The sequence below is a fragment of the Dipodomys merriami genome, unplaced genomic scaffold, assembly GCF_024711535.1.
Source record: "Dipodomys merriami isolate MVZ:Mamm:240054 unplaced genomic scaffold, mDipMer1.0.p SCAF_3, whole genome shotgun sequence".
NCBI classification, from domain to species: Eukaryota; Metazoa; Chordata; class Mammalia; order Rodentia; family Heteromyidae; genus Dipodomys; species Dipodomys merriami.
Genome location: NW_027204492.1, coordinates 35,364,040 through 35,392,000, shown reverse-complemented (window position 1 = coordinate 35,392,000; position 27,961 = coordinate 35,364,040). Strand labels below are relative to the sequence as shown.

General features: G+C 38.9%; 2 protein-coding genes across 7 annotated transcripts in view; one reads left to right on the top strand and one right to left on the bottom strand.

Annotated features, from left to right (window-relative positions):
* The window catches only part of Pak3 (p21 (RAC1) activated kinase 3), a 270,788-nt gene that overhangs the window by 111,123 nt on the left and 131,704 nt on the right, over window positions 1–27,961 (top strand). For 2 of the 6 annotated variants that reach the window (XM_070039899.1, XM_070039897.1), the window contains exon 1: window positions 26,416–26,515. The exons of the other annotated variants lie outside the window; for them this stretch is intronic. The gene's annotated coding sequence lies outside the window, so the exon portion shown is untranslated. Of the gene's footprint in view, window positions 1–26,415; window positions 26,516–27,961 lie in introns of those variants that run through there. 6 annotated transcript variants of the gene reach the window in all.
* LOC138839768 (cilia- and flagella-associated protein 70-like) lies at window positions 21–26,657 on the bottom strand. The gene is given in 3 exon segments (XM_070039327.1): window positions 21–938; window positions 997–1,511; window positions 26,304–26,657. Coding segments are annotated over 3 exon segments (1,632 nt in total). The 3' UTR covers window positions 21–175.

The following is a 27,961-nucleotide window of genomic DNA, read 5'->3' as shown; positions in this document are numbered from 1 at the left end:
TTTATTGTAATCCAGTTTAGTGTTTAATAAAACCTCCAATAACAGCCAGTGGAGATGAATATGGTTTGTTTGTTGTGAACGTTCTGTGCCTTCCAGCTTCAGGCTTTATACAGTGAAACTTTCTGGGAAGAAAAAGAGTTGAGTCCCAGACAAAAAGTCATCACTTGTAAGGACATCAGAAAGATGGATTTCCAAAGCCAACCATTTCCTGTACAGTGTGGATTTCTGCAAGCAGAACCTCATCTTTCAGTTTCAGCTTTAACGTGTACTTGTAGGCCTGCTCAGCTTCCAGTTGCCGTCCATTTTTTAGGCAGACCAGAGCCAGATATGCCCATACTTCAGCATTGTAGTTGTTTAATGCATTGGCTTCAGAAAGAGCATCCTCAGCCTCTGTGAGCTCCTCCAGCCGGTAACAGGCAATTCCCACTCCTAGCCAGGTAAGGCATGAAGGTGATCTCTTACAGGATTGCATGTAGGTTTTCTTGGCTTTTTCATACAGATAATCCATTTGCACTGCTGGCTTAAGACATTCCTCTGTCTTGGCAAAATCCTTCTTGAGAAGGTGTGTCTGGGCCAGCACCAAGTAACACTCTCAGCTGGGGCCTCCTTGAGGACATAGTAGCTCATGTGCAAGCACTCTGTGCACATACTGTACAGCATTGACTTTCATCAAGAAGCGTATGGTCTCCATGAAGATTGTGGTATGAGTTTGGAGAACACTACCAGGAGGTGGATGCAGAAAAGCTGGCAAATCTTGACATTTTGATGCTTCTTTTTTGTTCAATGTGGTATCCTTTAAAGCCATGCTAGATGTATTTGGGCCAATAATTGGATCCAGAGATTGCTTAATTGTAATGGGTTCTCGTGACTCAGACTGCAGTTTAGAAGATTCTTCAACAAATTCATCTACAACAGATAATGTAGCTGCTGCTCCTTTCCTCGGACCCCATCAGTCTTCCGCGGGACGGACGAAGACCCAACACACAACATTGTGACCTTTCTGTAATCACTGCTGAGGCCTCTGCCTTGACTGCTGTTGAAGAAGACTCATTATTTGTGTTATTTCCAGTTCCCGTAGGGCCTACATTAGATTCCATTTTCCCTTTTTCTTCCACATTCTCTATGGTGCCTGCCATATTGCCCATGCTCTTTTGCTTTGCTGCTGGTATCTGGAGCACTTGTGCTTGAAGTTGTTTGAAAGCCTCATGAAATGCCATTTCCATTCGAATATCATTGTTTTGAATTTCATAGTACAAACCAAGTAAAGTCCAGGCTATCACATTGGTTGGTTCCAAGCAAGTGGCATCCTCAAAGAAAATTTCTGCCTGTTCATAGTTCTCCAACAAGACAGCCAGGATACCACACAGCAACAAGCTGTTGATATGACTCTCATTCAGGGAAAGGGCTTTCCGGAAACACTCTTGGGCTTTGATGTTGTCTTCAGTGAGGCGGCAGAAGGCGCCATAGTCCAGCCAATGCTCTAGGTTGTGGGGCTCAAGGACCAACCTTCTCTGTTAGGTTTTAAAAAAAAAAAAAAAAAAAAAAAGAGGTAGCCGAGTAAGAACAGCACCATGCATGTGGTATTCAGGTAAGGGGTAGGTTTATTCAGTAGACCTGCTGGGACCAGGCAAGGTTGGCACTCCACTCAGCTGGCAAAAGAGAGAAAATAGCTAGAAAAGAGAAGAGCTAGAAAACAGCCGAGAGAGAGCAGAGAGCAGAGAGAGCTCGAAAGGAGCAGAGAGAGAGGTAGCCGAGTAAGAGCAGCACGCACGTAGTATTCAGGTAAGGGGTAGGTTCATTCAGTAGACCTGCTGGGACCAGGCAAGGTTGGCACTCCATGTGGCTGGGAAAGGCCTGGGAATGAGAGAGAGCTGGGAAAGAGAGGACAGAGAGAGGAAAGAGCTAGGAAAGAGCAGAGAGAGTAGAGAGAGCTAGAAAAGAGCAGCGAGAGAGCCACTTAATATTTTTACCAAGTCTTTCCATTTCCTAACAAATGGGGCAATGTCATTCTTTCTGATGGAGGCATAGAATTCCATTGTGTATATATACCACATTTTCTTGATCCATTCACAATTTAGAATTTCTTTATAGCCATATTTTTTATAAATAACATCAATTTTGTTACTTTCTAATATTTTCTTATTTTTTTACTTAATTACACTGGGGAAAACCTCAGAGTTGTATAGTAAGGGATAAATATTGGCCATTCTTATCTTGCCTCTTATTTTAATATTTAGTTGATAAGTACTAGCAAGAACAACTAATGTTTATTCAGTACTTAATATTGAAAGATACTCTTACAAGAACCTTTACATATTTTATATTACTTAATCTTCATAACACTGATGAAACTAGTGTTACTATTCTCATTTTTGATGATGAATAAACTGGAGCTTAGAGAATTTAATTTTCCCAGGATCACATAGCTGAAACCTGATGGAACCAAGATCCAAACCTGATTCAGAAAAGATGTCCTTATAGCCAAATTACATCCCGGTAATGTTATAAAGTCTTAAAGAACTTTCCTTCCAGTTCTTATTGGCTGTGGAGTTTTAACATACTGGGAATTAAATTTGTCAAGTGCTTTTGTTACATCTGTTGGTATGATTATATGACTTGTCTCTTTCATCTGTCATTATTATGAATTGCATTAATAAATTTGTAACTATTGGACCAGAGTACATATTTCTGTGATAAACCTTATCAAATTATAATATATTATTTTTTAAAAAGCTGCCAGAATCTGTTTTCTTTAGGATTTTGTTATTTATATTAGTAGGTGAAATTAGTCTATAATTTTCTTTTCCTTTCTTGCCCTATCCATCTGATTTATAAGGAGGGATACAGCCCATCCTTTTCACACTGAAATAATTTGTATAAAATGGGAGTTGTCTCTGAAGTGAAGATTCAGATGCATTCTTTCATAAAATTCTTTAGCCTTCAATGTATGTTATTATTTTGTAGTTGATCTCTACTTTAGGGTAAATTTTAGTACCTTATATTTTTCCACCTAAATATATTCATTTAAAATTTCATATAGTATCCTCTTAGTTTTAACATTAACTTGGTACCTGTATTTATGATTCAGTTGGCTTCCTATTAATATTTATTTTATTTTCTTCCTTTTTCTTAGTACTTACTGTAGGTTTGATTTTTTTTTTTAATTGGCTGGGGTGGGGACGTACTCGGAATGAAATTCAGGGCCCTGTGTAGCCAGAACAATGAATGCTCAGCCAATCAAGCTATATATACTCCCGTCTATGTCATTTCATTAGTTTGCTTCTGAGATAAGGTTTCAATAACTTAGCTCCTTCAATGTCCTCAGACTGTTTATGATTCCACCTCCACTGCCCTCGTAGCTAGAATTACATTGGTACACCAGCATGCTTGACTAAGTTTGACTTTTCATAACAGTTTTGCTTTTATAGATCTACTCTATTTTATTTGTTTTCTATTTTGCCATTTTATATTTTTATCTTTCTCAGTCTTTTTGTCTCTGCTTCTTATGACTTTATTTTATTGTGCTTTTTATAACTTCTGGAGCTGATAGCTTAATTCATTTAGTTTCCATTTGTTTTTATTTTCTAATAAACAAATTTCAGGCCATATGGTTTTTCACTGAATATGGCTTTGCCTACATCTAACAGATTTTGATATGTACTGCTCTCATTACCATTCAGTACGAAAACATTTGCAATATCAATTTAAATTCCTGCCTATTAGCTCAAGACTTATCTAGATATGTGTTTGTGTTTTAAATTCGTGGCTGTGCATTGGATTGGGTCTGGATGATGGGGGTGGCATAGTCCACTATCTTTTACTGCTGATTTCTAATTGTATTTGAGTTACACATGACTGATTCCTGAGCCTGTTGTCTCAATCAATACAAACAGTAATAGTCTGTCCCATGTGTGTTCCAATCTGGAGGCAGCATGAGAAACAAGCATGTGGAGATGAGAGGAATGAGACTGAATGTCAGTACCAAAAGGTCAGTGCCAGTCAGTTAGAGAGGTAGTTTCTTTATTGCAGGGACCCTCTCAGGATTGGAGACAATCTACTTGTCTTAGGAGACCTCTTTTGCCAGGCAGAACATAACACATATTGACTCATTTAATTCTAGAAGCTTGTATCTACCATTCAGAGTCCTGGCTAGCTGTTCCTACAGGTCATGTGAGATTCCGGAAATAGAATCCTCTAAGTCCTCTAAGAATTCATCCTGGATAAACAATTTAGTCCACACATATGAGGCATTCTGGTTAATTTTCCTTCTGGTACATGCCTTTCTGCTCTTCAAACACACTGTATTCCTAAAGAAAGAGATTATCAGTATATACATAATGTAGCATATTACCATGTATTCATATATTCTTTACAAAATACAAGGAACTAAACAATATTCATACCTCTCTTGCTTCATAATCTAGATGAGTGTTACACCTCCTTTTGTACCACATCTAGAAGAATAAAGTCTCATCACATTGCAGCACTGGTCTGTAGAACATATTTCAGAACAAGAGCTTCCTTCTGACTTCTTGCATAGTCTCTATCTTCATCTGGTCCTTCTGCCAGCCCCCCACTGTTGCCTCATGCATGAAACCAGAGAATGGTGGAGTTTACTTTGTTTTCCAGGTGAATAGGGCTGGAGTTCCCTCTAACTGGACCCTAGCACAGAGTTTAATTTTCATGACCACATCCATTGTTTTTAATGTCCTTGTATCCTTGATGACCCTTAATTGAACTCTTTTTCAGACTGAATCTGACTGCCTTTTTCTTCTCTTCTCTATCATTAATGACAGTGCAGAAAAATATTGGGACCTAGCATTGTGTTTTGCTAACCACCCTGCCAGATGCTCTTACGCTAGAGTTAGATGATCAATTAGGACTTTCTTTTTTATGGTCAATTTTCTGCCAATGAAACCATTACAAAAACTTTGCATTAAGTAGGTGCAAGCTCCTATGACAAAAAAGCAAACCTTTCCCTCAGATTCCCCAGTAGTCATGCCAACCCAGAGCTGTTGTACAGCTAACTTTGATCATGTATATAGACAAAACATGTCAAAAGTGAACACTGTAAGCTTCCAGGATGGTTATTACTACTCTGTGATGTCAAATGGCTGGAACCAAGGGATATGTCATATAAAGAAATGTTGTCTTTCTAAGATTAAGCCACAATTGATATAGAAAAATCTTTGCAATTCCTTTACAACAGGGAAATTTTTCTGATTCAGGATTAATCAGAGGAGGAATGAGACTTGAGTCCAAGAATAATGAAGTCTACTGTTAAGCTAATTGTAATTATCACTATACCTGACAGCTCTTTCAAATGAATCCTAGAACTTGGAGCTGAAATGATCTACTATAACCCGTTTCTTTAGCTAATGATGCTACTTTTATTCCCGGTTTACAGGCAAGACAACTGAGGTCACAGAATATCATGCCATTCTGTACCACAGGGTTCATCTGAAAACATCACACTTGACTCTGCCTCTGTTTGTACTTAGTGTGTTCTTCTATATTGTGTCTTCCTCACTTCCTCACTTCCTCTGATGGAGTTCCCAAAGAGCCCAACTGTATTGTTACATGCTGTGTCCCTGGTGAAGAGAATTTTTTACTTCCATCTCCCATAATTGAGGGCAGATCTGACTCACTCCAGTTTGCCTATAGAGAATTGTTGTATCCTTTAATGAAGTGATACTTTCCCAATCTACTGGAGCTGCATGTGGTTTGTTCACATTCAACCTGTCATTTTTCCAGCTCTTTGATGCAATATTAAAATATTCTTTCCAACTATACTTCATAAGGCACATGTAGTTATCAGTACACTCTCATAGTTAATGGTGCTTCCATGTTGGCTTTAAAATCTAGGTGGCCTGATTTAATGAGATGGCTTATTGTATGTTTATACCATTTAGCTGGATATGAAAATTTTTCTTCAAAATTCTCAATACAGCATTCACAAGGCTAATGCAGGAAGGCCATACTGTTGTTTGGAAACAGAAAGAAATGCATTTTAAGCCTTACTTTAGTATGGAGTAGCTGTGTTGCCTTGGTCATAGCTTTGTCACCTTTAATGAGATATTCATATCACCTGTCTCACAGGATTGTGGTGAAAATTGAGATATTCCACAAACCCATAGAATGCCTATCACAATGCAGGTATTTAATCCAGGGATTTAAGTCATGGTTATATCAACACTACCACCACCACTATCATCATCATGATCGTTACTCTGCTTTCTAATTGCATCTCAGTATTTTTAAAATCATATAAACAGTTTTAAATTTCCTACTAGCTTCTCAAAAATAGTACATATTTCAATTATGGTTTTGAAAGTGCTAGGAATGTTCCAGGAAGTGGCCACATTTTTGAGCTATGAATTATTTGATCTCATGGGTAGTTTATTCTGATCAAACCATACAGTTCAAATTATTTTAAGTTTTAACCTATCTTTAAGTAGTTATACAAAATAGTTTCGATTCAATATGTCAATCTATAACTGCCAGGCATCTTGACCAATGTCACCTCTTCCATCATTCTCCACCCCACCTCCCTCAACCACATCCAGACCCTCAGGTTATGAATTCAAGTCTGCACATCCCAGGAAAAGAATAGAGAAATAAATACTATGCAACCCTTTAGTCTGTCTTTGAATTTTTCCATTCTCTCTTCACCAGTTTTCTAAAAGCAGTACTAATAAAACATCAGAAAATAATTTCTTTTGAAGGTAGAATTGTGACAAATGATATTACCAAAGCAGCTAAAAAAAATACACATTTTACAAAACAGGATTTCTTGATGTGCTCTGATTACTTAGTTTCAACCTTTCTTTGAAGTCAAGTCTCCAAATGTATACCCTGCCTCCTACTTAATCACCCACCCAGGTTCATGTACTAGGTATCAGAATGATCCTGATTCTACTTCAAGCAACATTACTTTCTAGCTGTCTGGCCCTGGCTGAATGTAAATTTCTTATTTGTAAAATTGGAATAAATCATTTCCCAAGCTCTTATCTGAAAGCCTTAGTACCAAATAAGCTTCATAATTCAGGTATTTAAATTTTTAGCACGGCATATTTGATAATAATTTCATTGGAATTTGAGATTGTACTCAGTAGTCAATCACATCAGTATTTCTGAGACACAAACTTTGAGTATTTACATTGAGAGTGTATGTATATGAAATGTATTACAAAAAATCATTGGTTTTCTGATCTTTCTAGAATTTGAAATAGTTGACAATGGAGTACATACTTATACAAGAACACATGAGATATTTTTGGGATTATATGTTATCCATTATGTATAGCAAGGTTCTCACTGACAAACATATCTCTCTATCTTGCTTTCTGTGAAAACCCTCCAAAACCCATTCATTTATTTCATCTCTAGGTGGCAAAAAGCCCAAAAGAAAAGAGGACGGTCAGAAACATAAAGTTATGGGGATGGAAGAGAAAATCCTGAGGATAGGATGGTGTTTGTTCTCCAGGCATAGGAACCAAGACAAAATGTGAGGCAGGGCAGTGGGGATATAGTTAGCTTGGAGAGATGGCAGGAATGAACTGAAGCTGTTCGACTCACACAATCTCATTTATAGAGAAGGCAGAGCTATTATATTGTTTCAATGTCAAAGTGGCAAAATATGTCAAATAACTACAAGGATATTCACACTCTCCTTAGTGGTCTTATTAGTAGCATCAGGCAAACCCACCAGAAGTGAAGCCAGCAGCATTTAGTCATTGCTTCTAGCAGGGGCCTCAAAAGTTCCCATGGTTAGAGGCACTGATGAACTCCTAGAGTGAAACAGTAACCACCTTATGATTTTTTATTATAAATATAAGCTCCACTAGATGAAAATTGACCTATGACATAGCCCAACTTATTGGATACAACAAAAACAATTTTTATACTTGCACTTATAACAGTAAATTTCTACATAGAAAAAAGATATCAAATAACTAACCTAACATTACACCTCAGGAAACCAGAAAACGATGAATACACTGAGTTCAAAGTTAGTAGAAGGAAGGATATAGTAAATATAATGGCAGAAATAAGTGAAATGGAGATGAGAAAGATGATAGGCAAGCTCAAAGTAAATGTAGAGTTGGTTTGCAAAACAAAATTTTACACAAGCCTTTAGGTAAATTAAAAATAAAAGAGAGACTATTATATAAAAATCAGAAGCAAAAGAAGACATTATAACCGGTGTAACCTAAATATAAGAGTACGTAAGAGACTACATGACAATTGCCATGTAAAAACAAATAAACCTTAAACACATACAAGCTACCAAGACTAAATCAGGAAGAAACTGAAAATTTGAAAAGACCAATAATGATTAAGAGGATTGAATGAGAAACAGTCTCCCATAGAGAAAATCCTGAATAGGTTTGCTTACTGCTGAATGATTTAAAGAAGTAATACTTGTGAAATTCTTCCAAAATTTCAGAACAGAAATACTCTTAAACTTATTGTTAGACCATCATTACTGTGCTATTAAAGTCAAGTAAAGTAACCATAAGACAAGAAAAGTAAAAACATAAATGCAAAAATTCCCCCACAAAATACTAGCAAACTAATTTCAACAGCACATTTAAACTCTCTAAGGAAAGGTATTTTTACCCCGCCCCCCCCCCCCCTGGATTTTTACCAATTGAATCCCTGGCTACTAGGCAAAGTGCCTTTGGTTAAGAAAGATTAATTGAATGAATTTATTGGCATTTAACATTTATGAGGGAAATGTAAAAGAAGAACAACTTGAAAGGATTATTCTTTTTTTTTTTTTTTTAAATTGTATTTTATTTTATTTGAGAACATACTGTACAAAGGGGCTACAATTACATGGGCAGGATAATGGATACATTTCTTACCAAGCATTGCAGCCTCCTCCTTTGTTTACCCTTCACTTCCCTTCCCGGCCTCCCCCCTCCCCCCACCCAATTTTACCCCCCTCCCCCCACCCAATTATACCCCCCTCCCCCCCCCCCACACCGGCATTGTAAAGCTGGTTTTGACATGACATTTTGTACTTCTCATTGTTGCAACAGGTTCACCTGAATCCTTAAACGACTTGTTTGTCCCCATCTACTCCACATGTTATACTGACATCAAATATAGTGAAAACGGGGGTTACACTGTGGGGGAGGGACATACAAAGCAACAAAGAAATAATCTTATAAATGCATTAGAAATACATGCATGAAAGAAACGAAAACATTAAAATACATATTTAAGGGTTCATTTTCCTAGCATCACATTATCTGACCTTTTCCGCTTGACTCATACCTATACTAGATATTGCAAATAAGGGAAACCATGGGACCTATGCTTCTTTGGGCCTGGCTTACTTCACTTAATATAATTTTTTCCAAACCTTTCCATTTCCTAACAAATGGGGAAATATCATTCTTTCTGATGGAGGCATAGAATTCCATTGTGTATATATACCACATTTTCTTGATCCATTCATCTACTGAGGGGCATCTGGGTTGGTTCCATATCTTAGCTATGGCAAATAATGCTGCAATAAACATAGTTGTGCTGGTAGCTTTAGTGTGGTCTTGTTTGTAAACATTTGGGTAAATGCCCAAAAGTGGGATTGCTGGATCATAGGGGAGATCTATGTGAAGTCTTTTGAGGAACCTCCATACTGCTTTCCAAAGTGGTTGAACAAGTTTACATTCCCACCAACAATGAAGTAGGGTTCCTTTCTGTCCACATCCCCTCCAGCATCTGTTGTTATTGGAGTTCTTGATTTTTGCTGTTCTAACTGGAGTGAGGTGATATCTCAATGTTGTTTTGATTTGCATTTCTTTTATGGCTAGGGATGTTGAACATTTCTTCATGTGTCTATTTGCCATCCTTCTTTCTTCTTCAGAGAAGCTTCTCTTTAAGTCTTTCGCCCACTTATTTATTGGGCAGTTGTTTCTTTGAGGATTTGTTGTTGGGTGGTTTAATTTTTTGAGTTCCAAGTATATTTTAGATATGAGACCCTTGTCCGTTGTATGGCTAGTAAAGATCTTCTCCCAATCGGTGGGTTTTCTATTGATCTTGCCAGCTATGTCATTTGCCCTGCAGAAGCTCTGCAATCTTATGCAATCCCATTTGTCCAACCTTTCTTTGATTTGTTGTGCTTCCGGGTCTCTATTCAGAAAATTTCGACCTGAGCCAAGGAGACCTAGGGTTTCTCCTATTCCATCCTGTAATGTTTTCAGAGTGTCTGCTTTGAGTTCAAGGTCTTTGATCCATTTGGAGTTGATTCTGGTGCAGGGTGATATATAAGGATCTAGCTTTAGTTTTCTACATGTAGTTAACCAATTTTGCCAGCACCATTTACTGAAGAGGCTGTCTTTCTTCCATTCTATTGTTTTAGCTTCCTTATCGAAGATTAGGTGGCTATAGGTCTGTAGGTTCATTTCTGGGTTTTCAATTCTATTGAAAGGACTATTCTTAAAGAATCAGAAAAGACTAGCCAGACACCTTAATGTGGGGGCGGGGCACAGATCAGTGACTTGCACATTATTAAAATGTATATAATCACAGTTGTAACCAATGTCAGGTATTGCCTGGGGAAATTTAAGACCTAATAGATTATAAAGGATCAAACATTTTCATGGAAAGTTCTGGGTATTAGGTAGCTAGGGTTTATATCGACACCAAATAGCTCTTGGAAAGTTTCTAATTTGTTGTTTCTTTGAGACATGGTCTTGCTATTTTGCCCAAGCTAGTCTTCAGCCTCTGGGCTCATGTGATTCTCCTTCCGCGAAGCCTTCTAAGTGTTGAAATTTCAGGCATGAACCACCATGCCCAACATGTATTTCTTGAGTTTAGTTTTCAAAAATCTCACAGTGAGCTGGAGAACATACTATATGGTGCCTTCAGTGTGTCCATGAACTATCCATGGAGGTCATGTGATACTGCATAATGTCCATCTAGTTATGCTCACATGCACATTTCCATTGGTTCCTAAATTAGGTGCTTTTGTAAGCATCTGATGGGCAAGAAACCCGCCTGTCTGAGTTTGTTTTCAGGGTCACTTGCTCAGAGTCATCCCTCCATTGTATATGTACCAAGGTGTTGAATAGACAACTGACTCACTGAATTTAATGAATATTTTTTCTTTGCTTTTTCAGAAGTAGTGACTTAAATAAAATGAAATGAGATGAAACTAAGTACAGGCTCTAAATGTTTAGCTGTAATTGTAAGGCAGCTTCACATACACACTACAGATCCTCTGTGTCCTCTGTCTTTAATGATTTTCATATTTCACTCTCTGTGTATCAGATATTGTTATCTCCTTCAGGTTGCTTCCTTGAGGCTGCCTTCCTTGCTGTCATGTGGACGGATGGTAGCAGATTGTTTTCTAGTTGAGCAGAGTAACTGATAGTGCCCGTGTCAAGCTTGTGAATGCTTCACACTCAAACTACCTTGGCTGACAGCTGAGTCCTAAAGGCTAGAGCCTCACAATCTTTCTGTACTTTATTCATCTTTATTCACAAACTTTTGAAACTATCCCTTTTGCAGTTCAGGAGAATGTGCAGGGTTTTAAGGGATTTTTCTTTGTGCATTCTTTTGTTTGTGTCTTTTAGCACAGTAAATTATTTGACAAACTACTGCCCCTTTCTTTACACCTTTACAAATAACCTATCAAGCAAATGGCCTAGCCCATTTCTCTGAAGCTGTGTTGAAATAGCTTTGGATTTAACATTCAACCCAAATGGGCCAGGAAGACAATCTCTATAAAAGAAAAAATAGATTTTATTTTAGTACAAACAAGCATGTTTCCCCAAAGTTGCAGAAAGCATCCAACCTGTCTTCAAGTGCTAAATTATTTTTAGATGTTATTTTAAAACCAAGGGTACTGACTATAAAGGAATCAATCAGCAGGAGACCAGCAGGAGGGAGGAAGGGGATAAGTGTACCTATAAAGGGGTATTTTTATATATTTATATCAAACCCACTGTTTTGTACAGCTCATATTCACTAATAAAAATAAAGAAAATGTGTTTTAAAATAATGATGCTATTTAAAAATAAAGCAGCATATCATATATAATCAAAACCCCCAGAACATAAACCGGTTTTTCAATTTAGCTAGTATGATTTAGTCCCGAATAGATCAGGGTTTAGCTAAAATAACCATGAGATTGGTTCTCAATCCCTGACACCCAAAGCCATCTAAATAGGATGGTATGAAATTTCATGGCAGCAAAGTAAAATGCTCTGAGGCATGGACTTGTCTGAACTAGTAATATGGTCCAATTATAATTACCTAGAAACTAAGGGTCATCAGCAGTGTGAGGCATCTTTAACATTTTTTTCTGTTTAATTAAAGCCATAGTTTTGTTTTAAGCTTCTTGCAATTGATGAAATCTTCCTTGTATGTGTATGAATGCAGAAATCTGCCTCTGAAAAGATATCAAGAATGAATGAAAACATGGTTTGGATGACTGAAAATCTCTAACAGGGTTTTTTGTTTTGTTTTCTTTTTTACTTTTTTTCTTTTTGAGACAGGGACTTCTGTATACCCAGGCTGGCCTGAAACTGTATAATGAATCCTGAACTTAAACTGAAGATCTTTCTGTTTTGGCTGGGGAGTGAAAAGGACTCTTTCATATTGTGGTTTGCAAATTTTTCTCCATTAAAAGTGTCCATCTTTCATCCTCTTCCCAAATACCAGCAGTAACATCTACATTTTCACTTGTGCAATTTGTTCATTTGATTCAAGCACTGTTGTTCACTATAGAAGTTCCTCCTAAAATACACAGATGCCTGGAGGAAACAACAAATGAAATCTCTAAAATAATTCAGGAAATAATCAGATTGCCCCCTTTCCAAGCATAGAAAGGGAAGGACAGGGACAGCAACTTTAGCTCATTTTGCCTCTTAGTACCTGAAGGAAGTCCTTGGAAGAAAGAATGACACACAGGAAGTGGAAGAACACACTGAGAGTATTTTCCTAATTTTTTTTAACAAGAATGTATCTGTTGTATTCAGAGATTGTTGTCTTAGATTGTAGACAGAAAATTCTGATATGTGCATTTGGGGTAAGGGCCTTTCTAAAGCAGTGAAATACAGTAAAATAATTTTTGGCAGTATTAGAATTTGAACTCAAGAACTTATGCTTACCAGCATTCACTACCACTTGAGTGGCAGCCTTGACTGTTTTTGCTTTAACTTTTGTGTGATTTTTAAAAATTATACTTTCATTATCTTTAAGTAGCTATACAAAGGAGTTATCATTCAATAAATCCATTTATATGTACATCTTGATAGATGACAACCCTTTTGTCATTCTCCCCCACATCTACCACCCCAACTCCTTAATTTTCTTAGTTTGAAGTAGAGCTGTGCCTCAAGCAATAGAGCACCAGCCTTGAGTTAAAAAGCTAAGGGATAGTGTCCAGGCCCTGAGTTCAAACCCCAATAAAGGCACAAAAAATAAGTAATTAATTTTTGAACAGAGATTCATGTTTATGCCTGGGTTTGCCGGACTGTGATCATCTTATTTATGCTTTCCTCATAGCAAGGACAATAGGTGCATATCACTACCTCTAGCTTTTATTGAGATGAAATCTTCTGATTTTTTTGCTAGAAAAGACAGCAAACTGAGAACCTCATAATCTCTGCCTCCTGAGTAGCTACAATAACAGACATGAACCACTGTGTCCAGCTTATAAATTTATTTTTGAGGCTATGTGTAACATTCTAGATAGCTTAGATTTCACTAATAAACAATATAAGAAAGTAAAGAAAGCAATTTGAAGACTTTGTGGTATAAATAGAATAGTATATTTTCACCACTCTTCTGCAGGCAAATCCAAAGAGTCCTAAAGAACTGATAAATACTCAGCTCTCCAGTCCCCACACAGTTCTGATCAAATGTCAGTTTCTATGGGACTGAAGGGAGAATGGTGCAGTGTCCACTTCTTGCTCAATACAATTAGGGAGTATTTCCTCCAAATTGCAAAACCTTGGGTTGAGTACTTTCTGGCCTTACAAGGGTGGTGAAAATTAAAAAGGGTCAAAGACAATCTCAAGATTAGTGAGAAAGTACATCCTTTATACCCCCTGCCATCTACCAATCCCATTTACAAAGGCACAACGTGTCTTTCAAAAGAGATCCGCAAATTACCATGGAAATTCACCCCAACAGGCTGTGCTTCAGTCAGAGTCAGAGCCTTTGTTCGCAAGGGTTTGTGGGGGAAGGCACCATAGTGAACACAGCTAAGCCTCACTAATTCCCTGAAAGGGGAAAGGCCAATCTTGATTTGTAAGAAGCTTAAATTTGGAAATATGTTTAAAGAAATGCCATGTTATTATTTCTAAAATCCTACAGTCAAACTGCTGGTTGGGGTCTGTGAGCTGAGCTGCAGAGACTCTTATGGCCTAGAACAAACAGATAAGGACTGTAATTAGCATATTGGTCATTTGAATGCAAAGTGCACTCAGAGTGCTTAAAAACTATGTGTTAGCATACTCCCCTAGCAGGCTGTCACTTTTCTATGTTTATAGTATTAATTTGCCTAGCAACCTGCCCTCTTTTCTTTTTGGCAGTAAACTTTAGCATAGCATGTCAGAATTCGTTAAATTTTCCATATTAGCAACCAGAATGGTGGAAGCTGGAGGGGGGATGGTGAACTGCCTTTAAAAAGCATTGTGGGCATGTTTTAAATTTCTACCTAACTGACCTTTAAAATTCACCAGTTGATTTGAATTTATTATTTACCAACTAAGAACTGAATACTCTTGAATGACTAAAGGGGGAGGGGTACTCAAACTGTTTTGAAGGCCCCTCCTGCCCAAGTAGACTGAACAAGTGAACACCAGAGGACTGGCTGCAACCCGTTCTTGTTATAGCAAAATAAGGATTGATTATGAGGCTCAACAGGTGCTTAATTATATGGAACAACAGCATATTAAAAGCTGCATCTATTAAAAAACAAGTCTGCAACGGGTCAGTCAACATATATGCACATATTAATTTTGTTTTAAATTTCTCACTTATGACCATTTAATTTAGATTGTAGCTGAGTTATGTTTGGACAGCAGAATAGGGAGACATGAATACAAATACAAGTTTATCCAAATATTCAATGTCTTCATCATTTTGCTAAGGACATGGAACAAAAAGAACATAATCATTTCCAAGTCAAACAAAACATCTGATGGGACTGATTAGAGAAAAGGCTAGATAAAGCTTCAGAGAGGACTGAATTTAAATGGCTGCCCCTTGAGAAAATTTTCCAATTCTACTCCCTATCCCTGGGAGAACCAGTCATTCTGAGATAAGGAAAGATTAGCTACAACCCCACTGCAGCAGAGATAGTCCTTAAATAATGAAATCCCTAGTGCTACAATTTCTAAACTTTGCTCCAGTTAGAATATGAGAAAAACAGAAAGTGAGAAGATTGTTTAAGGTCCAGATTCATGCCACCAAATTAAAGCAGAATATTTGAAAGTAGGAATAGGCACCAGTATTTTATACGTTACCAGGCAATTCTCATGTGCAACATAGTTATAAAAACCACTGCCTTAACTTTCTTCTTCCCTCACAAGAACTTGATCTGTGTTTAGTCTCTCCAATTCGCTTCAGAAAGAAGTGCCCGTTTCACAGATGAGGACACTGATGTTCTTAAAGGTGAAATAAATTGTCATAAAACTAAAATAATGAACCTGAGATTTGAATAAAGCAGCTTAATTACAGTCTGTATGCTGAACTCGAGTGTAATAAGATCCTTCTTGACTTTTGTTTCCATAGCCAGCAACATTCCATTGACTTTGATATAAGACTTGTCAATGCATTGAACATTTTTTACGCATGTGCTATGTAAGTCACACAGTTTTACACACACTGTGTGGCTCTAGGTAGATTCAAGGAAATATTGCTAAATGAGGTTAATTTTATAACCCTACTCATTTATTTTTTCTGAAATATAATTAGCTAAAGTTACCCAAAAACAATTCTAGAGTCTGACAATATCAGATTTATTGTGTTGCTTAACCACTGGTTACCTATCACTAGTTGCAAATGACACTAGTATATCAGGTCTTCAGTTAGAGAATTAGCTCAGTGGTACTAAAATAGCTATCAGTCAAGAAAGGAAGTGGCCCTTAAGGCATTTGATAACTATCAAGTGACCTTAGAAGAAACAGTTTTTGGCAAATTTTGCAGCTGGCTATATCCGTCTGACTCCTGCCCCACTGAATGGCAGGGATGCTTTTTATTATTATTATTATTGTGAAAATATCACACAGAGGGGTTACAATTACATGAGCAAGATAATGAGCACATTTTCTTATCAAGCATTATTGCCTCCTTTGTTTCCCCTTCCCATCCCTACCCATCTCCCCTCCTCAACCCCCTCCCCCCCACCCCCCACCCCCACCCCCCGCCAAAGTTGTAAAGTTTGTTTTTCGACATAATGACTTGTACATCTCATTGTATGCAATGTGTCCATCTGTAAGGGATGCTTATTCTTGGTGCACACTAATTTTCTTTCTTTCAACCCCAAGGAAGTTTTACTTTTTCAGGTTTGAGCTTTTTTCAAAAGGGAGAAGGCAAGGGAGAGAAGTTGTTAATCATATCAACTGTTAACAGTTTGCCACTTTAGGCTGAATTGGTAAAATATTTCCTTGAAGAGCATAATCCAAATAAGTGCAATCCAAATAAGGTTTGTATTTTGAGTTACCAAATGGTATACAATATATCAAAATATTGGGGGAATATTAGCTGTAGGATACACTTGAACTCTGTACTACCTTTTGCAACTTTTTATAAGCCTTATACTAATTCAATTTTTAAACCATAAAAGACATTTAATTAGAGCATAATTTGTGGTGTTATTCTTTCACAAATAATCCAGTTTCTTGAGGCTGGGAAAGTGGCTCAGTGGTAGAGCGCTTGCCTTGCATGCATGAGGCCCTGGGTTCAATTCCTCAGCACCACATAAGCAAAAAGAAAAAAGCCAGAAGTGGCGCTGTGGCTCAAGTGGTAGAGCGCTAGCCTTGAGCTGAAGAGCTGAGGGACAGCGCCCAGGCCCGGAGTTCAGGCCCCACGACCAGACCAAAAAAAAAAAAAAATCCAGTCTCTTGTACCAGTATTCTCTGATGTGTCCCTAAATTTTAGTCTTGGAGACAATAGGGATACAGTCAGTGAACTAGAAACCACCAAATGTAGATCATCCCAATGCCATTTGAGTAGAGTCTGGATGTCTTAAATACCACCAGGTACCGAGAGGAGGAGAAAAGTTGTAGCAGGCAGAAGAAAATGCATATAAAAGAAACAGAATAGTTTGGTCAGTTTTGACACTTGGGGTATAAGGAAAGGGAAACATAGTAAGATAACAACCTGGATGAGCAGTTGCTAGAATATGACAGTCTGGATATGGTCCTCCTATCACTAAAACCATGGACATTGGACATAGTGTATACTACCTCCATCCTGTCTAATTGGATATCTTCTCTCATCAAATAAAGTTCAGGTTCTTGAGGAGAAGGCCCAGGTTTGGATCATCTGTGTAGCAACTGTAGTACATACCAGCACTTAGGAGGTCTTCAGTAAATGTATCTTTGGAATGATGAATGTGTTATTACAAATGCATCATTCAGGTACATAAAATTGTACTTGATTGGGGCTGGGAATATGGCTTAATGGTAAAGTACTTGTATAGCATGCATGAAACCCTTGGTTCAAATCCTCAGTACCACATAAACCGAAAAAAGCTGGAAATGGAACTGTGGTTCAAGTGGTAGTGTGCTAGCCTTGAGCACAGAGAGGCTGAAGGAGAGTGCCAAGGTTCTGAGTTCAAACTTCAGGACCAGCAAAAAAATTCCCCAGGGAAATGACAAGAGCAGGCAGAAAAACACACATCTCACCCCTTAAGCAGTCTTTCTGTCTGGCTTTGGTGATGGGCTTAATCATGCACTACCATCAACTATGTCCCTTATTGCCCGTGGGCCAAAGTCTGTGATGTGCTCTTTGAAGACAGGTATAGTGCCTTGCCCTAACCAACTTGGCATTCCACTCACATCTCTTTAACTTTATTTGAAGGTTCCAAAAATATCTTAAGCACCTTTTCCTGAGGTCTCTGAGTTCTGACAAACACATGAATTCAGGAAGGGCCTGGTGGTGGTGGTAGGTAAGGAACCCCTAAGGAAAAACATAGTTTCCAGGATTTAGCTTACATACATTATCTGAGAGGATTATCATCACTTGCCTACTGGTGATTTTTCCCCCTTTACCTCCTAAGAGAAATGTTCCATCACTCACCATTTCAAATGGTTGGGATATAGGGATGGGGGCACTTCTGTTCCTAAAACCTCATTATGTGGTTATCAGGAACCAACATGGCCCAGGTTGTCACGACAACCAGCAATGATTCAAAGTGTCCCTGAAAGGTCTGTATCTCTGGAAAATAATCAACATTTAGCTCTCAGCAAATGCTGAATTAAGCAGCCAATCACAGGTAAGCTGGGAAACATGACATCATAGTCCGGCTGGTCAAAAAAAAAAAGATTTGGTTTTCTATTTTTCCTTGGTTCTTTGTCCTCTAGATTTTATGCCATCCACTATTTCCCTATTCCTCCTCTTCCACTCTTCCACTCTCCTCCTTCTCATCCCCTCTTCCTTTCCTTCTCCCTTTTCTCACTTCTCCTTCTCCTCTCTCTCTCCCTTCCTCCCTCCTCCCTTTCTCCTTCCTTCCCTCCCTAGGAAATGGAGAAAGCAAAGAATCCAAACTTTCTCAATTCAATTCCCTGTGCAGTTTAACTTTGGTTCTGGCAGTGCAGTGATTGGGAGTGTGAGGGAAAGGAATGTATAATGTGATCCCCTTGGGAGAAAAGTCAAACAGCACATCAGCTCAATTAAATAATGTAGTTTGATATGTAGGACCATAGTGGAAGCAGTGCTAATTAAAATCAAGTCAGAGGAGAGAAACTTCCTAATTCTCATACTAATTCACCCAGAGCCTACTGGATTTAATTGTCTTTTGCTTTTTGTCTGGTAAATCCCTCATGGAAGAGAAGAGGGCAAAAGTAGTGGGCTTCAGAAAGCCCACAGATTCTGCAGGGCAAGTCTCCTATGGGGGCTAATTATAGTGAAAGAAAGTTAGGACAGACCCTCAGTTCCCAAGTGCCAACTGTTTAGGGAGCTCATGTAAATGAGAAATCATGAAGTTTATTAAGGAGGTATACAGTTTGCCAATCTGTGAAGTCCACTTTTCCACTAGCCTTTTGCTTCAACACAATTCAGTAAGACAGGCAAGGCATGTTTAACAAGGGAGAGAACTATTGCCCAGGGAAACTGGGGTTTGGCTCAAGGTTTTCTCTCCAGAGGTTGAATTAGAATCTTGTTCTCCTGATCTCTGAGTCAGCGCTCTGTGACTCAAGAGAATAACGATTTCCTAACCATACACTCTCTTCTTTCCCAAATCTGAGTTCTCAGTGACTTAAGATGTCATTTTCTGGCATCTCAGGTACTCCTTATTTTTGTCTCAGCAGCAGCATACAATGCTGTCTACAATTGAAGACCTGGAGCTCCCAATAATGGAAAGGAGGCAGGAAAGGAGGGACCCAGTAGGGACAGGCTATCCTGATGATAACAGGTTGTTTGAAAGATGAGTGGGCACTGTACTCCTAACTAGTGCCTATGCACTGACTGTTCAGCAAGCAGAGGTGAGGATGGGAGGTCAAAGATATATCTGCTATTGAAAAAGATGTAAAGACTGAGCCACAAAGACTTACATTACAGTCTACTACTGGGAGCAATTTTGGCTCTGGGATGGGAAGAGAGCCAGAACATTCTGGCTGTTTCTGCTCAGTTGGTTGTATATTTATTGCCCTGCATCTGATGCCTGTCTGGGTCTGGCTCAGTTCCACCTGCCACATCACACACCCTTGGTGGTTCTACCTAAACCACTGGCCCCGAATTCACACCTTGTTCAGAATAGCACAGTGCTTTGTTTATCTGCTTGCTTTTGTCTTAACCACTTAATAGATATATTCCCATTCGTAATGTGTTTTCACAAACAAAATATAGTACATATATATATATATATAATCTACCATTTAAAAATAAACAATATGCACTTAGACATAATAAATTATACAGGATTCTAGGCATTCACAGCCAGTGTGACCAAAGAAGGATATTTTTAGGAGAAAACATAAAGGCAAAATAGCTATGTGCATCTGATCATATAAAATAGTTATAAAAATGAGGTTTTTTTCTTTGTAGCTGTTTTTCTTTTCTTTTCTTTTTGTCATGTTTCTTCGTTATCTGTCTTTGGGAGGGTAAGGTGGGCATAGAACCAGAAAGGCAAAAAGTGAGCAAATGCAGCAGTGGTAGTCACTTGATACTATGTTGAAAATGAACCATACAGTTTATGAGTAGGGACAGGAAGGAAAACCTGGAAGAGAGAGAGGGAAGGGGTAACATTGTCCAAAAAGTAATGTACTCATTACCCGGCTCATGTAACTGTAACCCCTCAGTACATCACTGTTAATAATAACGATTAAAAATTTAAAAAATAAACAAAATATAAATACAGATGTTCCACCAATAAACCCATCATAAGCTGAAAATATAATAAACTGAAAATGTGTTGAATATATCTACTGAAAGTCCTACTTAGCAGTATAGCCACTGTGGGTGATGAGTTGTTTCCCCTCACTGCTCAGCATCATGAAAGGAGTGGTTTTATTGTACTTTATATTGCTAATCCAGGATCCAAATTGAAGCATGCTTTCTATTGAGTGTGTCTCACTTTTGCATCATTGGAAAACTAAAGACTACAAGTTGTATCATATAAACTGAGATTGTTTGTATGTAAAGAAAGCACTTAAAATTCCCCTCCCCACAACATGCCCACATATCTTCCATCCCTCCTTTTATTCCCACAGTCAAATGGTTTGGTATATATACTTCCTTTTTAAATGAACACATATGCATGGTGTCTTAAAATAGAATGATAGTACACATATACCTCAGGGACTTTTTTCACTCAAGAATATGTTTGTAAGTTAGTGTAAGACCTATTTCTTTCTTTCTAACAGATGAATAATTTTCTAAAATGTATGCATATCCTAACTTATTTGACAATTATTATAGCAGGGAAGTAAAGGAAGTAATTAATGTGTCTGAGGCCTTGATGGTGGTGATACTTTCATGGAAGTATCCTTATTCCTAAACTCACAGTTGTATTAATTAAATACAGCTTTTTACATAGCAGTCAGGCTTCTGCAAAATGGTTCTCTAAAGCTTTATAGTTTCCTTATTGAGGGTCATGTAGGCTTTCTTCTTTGTAATATTGTTTACTTTTATTTAAATGTCAACAAATCAGTATACTTGAACATATCTTAGTATGTTGTTAGGAAGATACTGGGCTACTTTCTTGAGTTGGGATTGCTGACTCAACTGGCATTTCACAATTAAATAAGTATTCATTTATCCTACAAAAATGCTGTACTATTCTTTGATCACATCAATGGCATATGACAACAGTGATATTCCATTTTTCTGAGACTTGACTAGACCACTTTGAAAATATTCAGATTAGTTTATACCTATTGCTATAAGCCCAGACCCAGGGCCTTTTTTTTTTTTTTTTTTTTTTTTTTGTCGCTTGTGGGGCCTGAACTCCGAGGCCTGGGCGCTGTTCCTCAGCTCTTCAGTTCAAGGCTAGCACTCTACCACTTGAGCCATAGTGCCACTTTCGGCTTTTTCTGCTTATGTGGTGCTGAAGAATCGAACCCAGAGCCTTATGCGTGCAAGTCAAACACTCTACCACTGAGCCAACTTCCCAGCATGACCCATAGCCTTTTTGACTTCTCATGTGAATCAAGACACTGGTTGGGTTGGAGAAACACCAATTCAACCTTTGCAAACTTGAAGTACAGTCTCTACTGAATGCATATCGCTTTTGCAGCATAAAGTAAAAATAAAAGAGCATGAGTTTCATCCTTGTTAAGTCAGAGACTATCTGTATATAAAGAAATCAGGGCTTGGATGTGACTCAGGTGGCAGAGTACTTGCCTAGCAAAGTTCTGGTGCTGAATTTAAACTCTACTACTGAAAATTAAAAAGAAATAAATAAAAGAAAAAAAGAAAAAAATCAAAGCCCCTATTCCCACCCACACAAGAATTGCCATATAGGGTGACAGGAGATCTAGTTTCTAGTGAGACACTGGACTGGTGACTTCAGTCCTTGGCATCTCCCGTCTCATCTGTGAAATGCGGAGCCTCATAACTGCCAAGATAAACTGTGTGGTTGCTGTGAGGATTCAACTGGAAGATACAAAAGTGGTAATCTGAGAAGTATGATACACCTGCCAAGTGCTTATTAAGATAATATTGTATCCTTAAATCAAAAAGCTCCCAAGCAAGGGAGGAGGCCTGGGTGGGAGTTGAGTGGGAAAAATGACACAGATGAAATCTTTAAGCTATTTCAGTTTAGAATTCCTTTGCTGAAAGTTCCCAGTTGCCCTATATTCTTGGAGAACAAAGTACTCTGGCAGTAAAGACTACTTTCTGCTATTAAGAATAATATAGGTTATATAGGTTTTATGGGAGGATCCATTTCTTTTGTCCTAGGCTTGGCACATGTTTAAGTTTCACTCTTGATCTTAAATTTATTTGGTGCTGGGCTCTAGTTCTCTCCCAATGACATCACTATGCTCAAGTACCTAATAGGATTTTGGCCCCATGATAGTTTGTATAATCATCAGGGAGAATATGATATACACGAAACGTTTAAATAATCATGTGTGTTGACTGCATAAATAGCTCTGAGTTATAGCTGGGGTATATGGGAGGATTAGAGTGAAATCAAATACCTTTTAATTACAATTTAAATCAATAGACCAGAAGACCCAAGTTAAATCATTAGCCAGGAAAATCATTCTAGCTTCCTATTTCTTCAAAAGAACAGTGTTCTTGTTTAAAATGACTCAAAGAAATGCATTTTATAAATCAGAGTTGTTAACATTAAGTAAATGACATTCATTTCCATCAGTATTTTTAGGTTGCTTTTACTATTGTGTACAAAAATCAATGTGATGTGATTACTTTTTAACCCCAAAGTTAATTTGAAAGTTATCTGTTAAATCCTTTGTAAGAGAGCTAGCTATCCTGCTCTCAACCTATTTATCAAGGATTTTAGAGGGAGTGTGTTGAGCTTTTTTTTGCTTTAGAAAATGACCATCAGAACAATAAAAAACTATTTTAGCTTATTTTTTGGGTGCTAAGGATTGAATTCAGGGCCTCATGCTTGGTAGACAAGTGTTCCTCCACTTGAATTGCATCTCCTGTTAGTTTTACATTGGATATTTTGGGCAGGCAAGCAACAATATGTTCAACTGTGCTTCCTATGTAACTGGCATAACAGGTATGTGTCACTGCACCCAACCCCCAAAATCTAAGAAAAAAATCCCACTAGTCAAGTACCAACGGTGCACACCCATAGTCGTATCTACTCGAGAGGCTGAGTTCTGAAATCCATAGTTCAAAGCTAACTAAGGCAAGAAAGTTTATGGGACTCTAATCTTCAATTAACCAGCAAGATGCCAGAAACAGAGCTATGGCTCAGGTGGCACAGAACTAGACTTGAATGAAAAAGCTAAGGACAACACTCTACTCCTCAGTTCAAGTCCCAGTACTGGTATACATGTATCCACACAGACACACAGACACACAGATATGCAGATATACAGATACACACACACAAACACACATGCAATCTTGTATGGTCTTTATTCTTTTTTTAAATTTTTATTTTTATTTTTTGTGAACATACTGTACAGAGGGGTTACAATTACATGGGCAAGATAATGAGTACATTTCTTATCAAGCATTGCAGCCTCCTCCTTTGTTTACCCTTCACATCCCTTCCCAGCCTTCCCCTCACCCCGCTCCCCCCAATCCACACACACACACACACACACACACACACACACACACACACACACACACACACACACACACACACACCCGCCCCGCACCAAAGTTGTAAAGTTCGTTTTCGACATGACAACTTGTACTTCTCATTGTTGCAACAGGTCCACCTGTATCCTTAAACAACTTGTTTTTTCCCATCTCCTCCACAAATTATACCGACATCAAATATAGTGAAAGCAGGGGTTATACTGTGGGGGAGGGACATACAAAGCAACAAAGAAATAATCTTATAAATGCGTTAGAAACAAATGCATGAAAGAAAAAAAACATTAAAATAGATATCTAAGGGTTCATTTTCCTAACATCACATTGGTCTTTATTCTTTTAAATACAATTGTGTATTTTAATGACCTTAGTACCACATTTAATTCTTAGTAGTATGCTTTAACTTATTAGATAAAGTATAGACTTTGAGCTTACATTTAAATACAAATTCCACTTGTACCAGTTTTTGCAATATTCATTCAATACTTATGCACTCATAAATATGCATTTAATTAAGGAAAATAAAATGCAAAGTAATTCTTAAAAATGATCTAGATTATTTAAGTACTTAATCTTCCCTCTCTCCTATATTTTCATAGACTTGGTTACTGTTATTCTAAATTTCCTGAATTATCACAATCCAAGATTTCTTTTCCAAAGGAGATATCCCATTTTCCAATTGTTCAGATGTTATGTCTGGTGAAGCTAGAGTTTTCTCTTGTGATTTTTTTCTAAAAGAATCTAGGAAGATGTGTTACATTCAACCTTGGTGTTGGACTTTTGACCTTATAGAAAAAAGATTGCTGTTTGTAATACAGGTTGAAGAAAATTGAATAGAAAAAGTTTGATCCATTTTGACCATTCGAGTACTTGAACCTCTACTTATTATTAAAAACAAGGTGTGAAAGAAGGCAAGAAAAAATTACACTTCTACTTTAACCCAGCCATTATAATTTTGTACTTTTAATTGTTTTCTGGATGTTCATTTACATCATTTTAATCGTAATGTATCTTTTTATTAAGTTTTTCTTGTGAAAATACAGTACAGAAGGGTTACAATTACATGAGCAAGGTAATGAGTACATTTCTTATCAAGCATTGTTGCCTCCTCCTTTGTTTTTCCCTTACAATCCCTGCCCTCCTATCTCCAGGACTACACCAAAGTTGTAAAGTTCAGTTTTTGACATAGCATCTTGTACATTTCATTGTTGCAATGGGTCCACCTGCATCCTTATTTAAACAATTTGATTTTTTCCCTTCCTCTCCCCAAATTATACCAACATCAAATACAGTGAAAACAGGGGTTATACCATGGGGGAAGGACATGAATGTATCTTTTTGTATAAGACTTTTAATGATAATTTACTGTTTCCTTGCTGGGATTTGTTATCATTTTCATAATCTAGCCAAATCCTGGAAAATGTGTGTGTGTGTGTGTGTGTGTGTGTGTGTGTGTGTGTGTGTGTGTGTGTGTGTTTGCTCAAGGTTAATGCTCTACCGTGGGAGCCACAGCTATACTTCCAGATTTTTGGTTTGAGTCTCAGGCTGGCTTAACCTTGATCCTCACATCTTAGCCTCCTGAATAGCTAGGATTACAGATATGAGCCATCGGTACCCAGCATTAAAAAAATAAATAAATTTTGAAAGGTTTTAGAAAGCTTTGGCCACCTGAAGAAATCTATGACAAGAGAAATCATAGGAGGGTTTAGGGAAAGGATGGCCAAGGAGAGGAATATTTTAGGGAAATTAATACACACACAATCAATTTTAAGTAGGATAAGCGGTGTGTTTTGAAATGTGTGTTTTCTGTACAGAATCTTAGTTTTCCAGTGTATTCTTTTCTCTGAATTCCATGGCTGCATTCGCCAGCGAGTTTTCACTTCAACCTGCTTGTCTGACAGGTGGTGTCCCAAATGTAAACTTAACCATTCTTCTCTATAAAGTCTGCCCCTCCTGCTGGTAGAAATTCCTCTCCTGAAAATGTATCTGAAAGCCCAGTCTTCTGAGGGCTACAAGTAAAGAATATACATGAAATGCCCGGGGTCCAGTCCCTCCTACCAGGTGCATCTTTCTTGATGGCCCCACCTTCCTGTCGACAATACTGACAGTGTAGAAGTTTCCATCCCTTTCCCTCTCCTTGTTCCCTCCCCTTCACTGATCCCCCCCCCCCTTCCTGGGCGCTTCCTGCCTGGAAACAAAAGATTGGTCCCCAGTAGCCCACTCAGGGTGATTTTAGTTTTATACTCACCATCTGATTGGCCTAGGTGCGGTGCAGAGCCCAGGTGACGTCATGGTAGAGAAGGGCAGGGGAGCGGTTGCCTAGCCAGCCGGGGCTCTATCGCGGGCGGGCAGCTGTGGCAGCAAACCATCTGGGATCTCGCACTGGGGCAGAAGCTTTTTCCCTCTCGGAGCAGGCGAGTGTGCTGGGGCAGGAGAAGAGTCGGGGTGGCAGGGGGCGGGGGGAGCAGGCTGGACCCGGACTGCGACCACAGCCACGGGACTGCGGCTCCCCAGGCCCGCCAGCAGGAGCACCTGGAGGTAGAGGAAAGGTCTTGGCAGGGTGGCTGGACGGTGGCAGGTAAATCCCGCGACTTGTGGCACCGGGCTGGTTCGTGGGGAGGGGGTGGGGGAGGAGGGTGGTGGCTGTGATCTGTTTTGAGGCTACTGGGAAGCTTTCTTCTGGCTTTCCTGGTTCCCCTCTCGCTCCTGCTGCGCCCCATTCTTGAGTCTCCTACGTGGTTCCGGCTCCCCGCCCCCCCTCCGCCACCCGCTTAGCTAGGAGACCCAGCGCTCAGTTTGCTTGATTCTTTCCTCTGTTTGCAAAAAGTGGGTGTGTCAGGGCCATTCCCGAAGGGCTGGGCTCCTTTGCTTAAGGCTTGATCCAGACCTTGGTTCGCTTAGTAGGTCCTGGGCCCTTTGAGACAAAATCTTCCCTGAAAGCTACGTCAGACTCTTAAGTCTTCTACTACCTTCCCTCACCCCCTCCCAGCCACAGTAGTGGGTGACAGCATCCTCCCCCCCCCTCAGAAAAGGAGGGGGTGTGGCCGTCACCGCAGCAGAAGAGCCCAACTGGAACAAACAGAAAAAGTGACGATTTTCTGAAATTGAAGCCTTTACTTCTTTTGAAATTTTTCTTTATCCTTCCCCCCTCTTTTTGTTGGGAATATGACAATGACAGGAGAACTCTTCTCCCACGGGGATTGGAATGACGCAATAAGGTCCTTTAGAAAGCTGGAGTCCCTCTGTTGGCCCTTGTCTTTGTCTGGAGACTGGGGTCCTTAGGTCTGCTCTTAGTTTGTGACCTATCTCTGCAAGGATGACTGGCATACTAATGGGTGAACTGAAAATTTTAGAGTGTAACTCTCACAGCCCCCCCCCCCACCTCACACCTTAGCTGGTGCTTGACGGGTGGGGCCAGGGTATGAGGGTACAGATGGTTCCTGCTAAGAGAAAACCATAGGAGAAAACTATAGGGTCTATTCTGTTGTTGTTGTTGGTGGTGGTGGTGTGTATGTGTCTGTGTGCATGTGTGTGTATGTATGCATGTGTGTGTGTGTGTGTGTGTGTGTGTGTGTATTGTATTTTACTCTCACCAACCAGAATCCAGTTCCACATTCCAGACTTTAAGGGTTTGGAACTGTATGAAAAGAAGGGTGACTGGTTTGGCTCTGGGAAGCATCATGGGGGTGGTTGCCATGCTAACTTTCAAAAATGGCTTTAAGGAGGGAAGCCTTTAGCAATGTTAGTCTTGCTGGCCCCATGGTTTTGAAGACTTAAGTCCAGGCCAACTGTATGGCCATATGAGGTGTTGGAACAGAAGGAGGTACATTCCAGTTGGTGACAACATTGTGGCCCTATTCTGGGATGAAAAAGGTCTAAAGGTCAGTGCAGTTTTTACTGGGCCATTTCCAAATTATAATTGGACACTTGAAGCACCCAATCATGGGCACCTTTGGGTTAAACGCCTTAATATGGATGATTGATGGACTGGGGATTGGAAAGAAAGCCCTGCAAACCTGTCTCC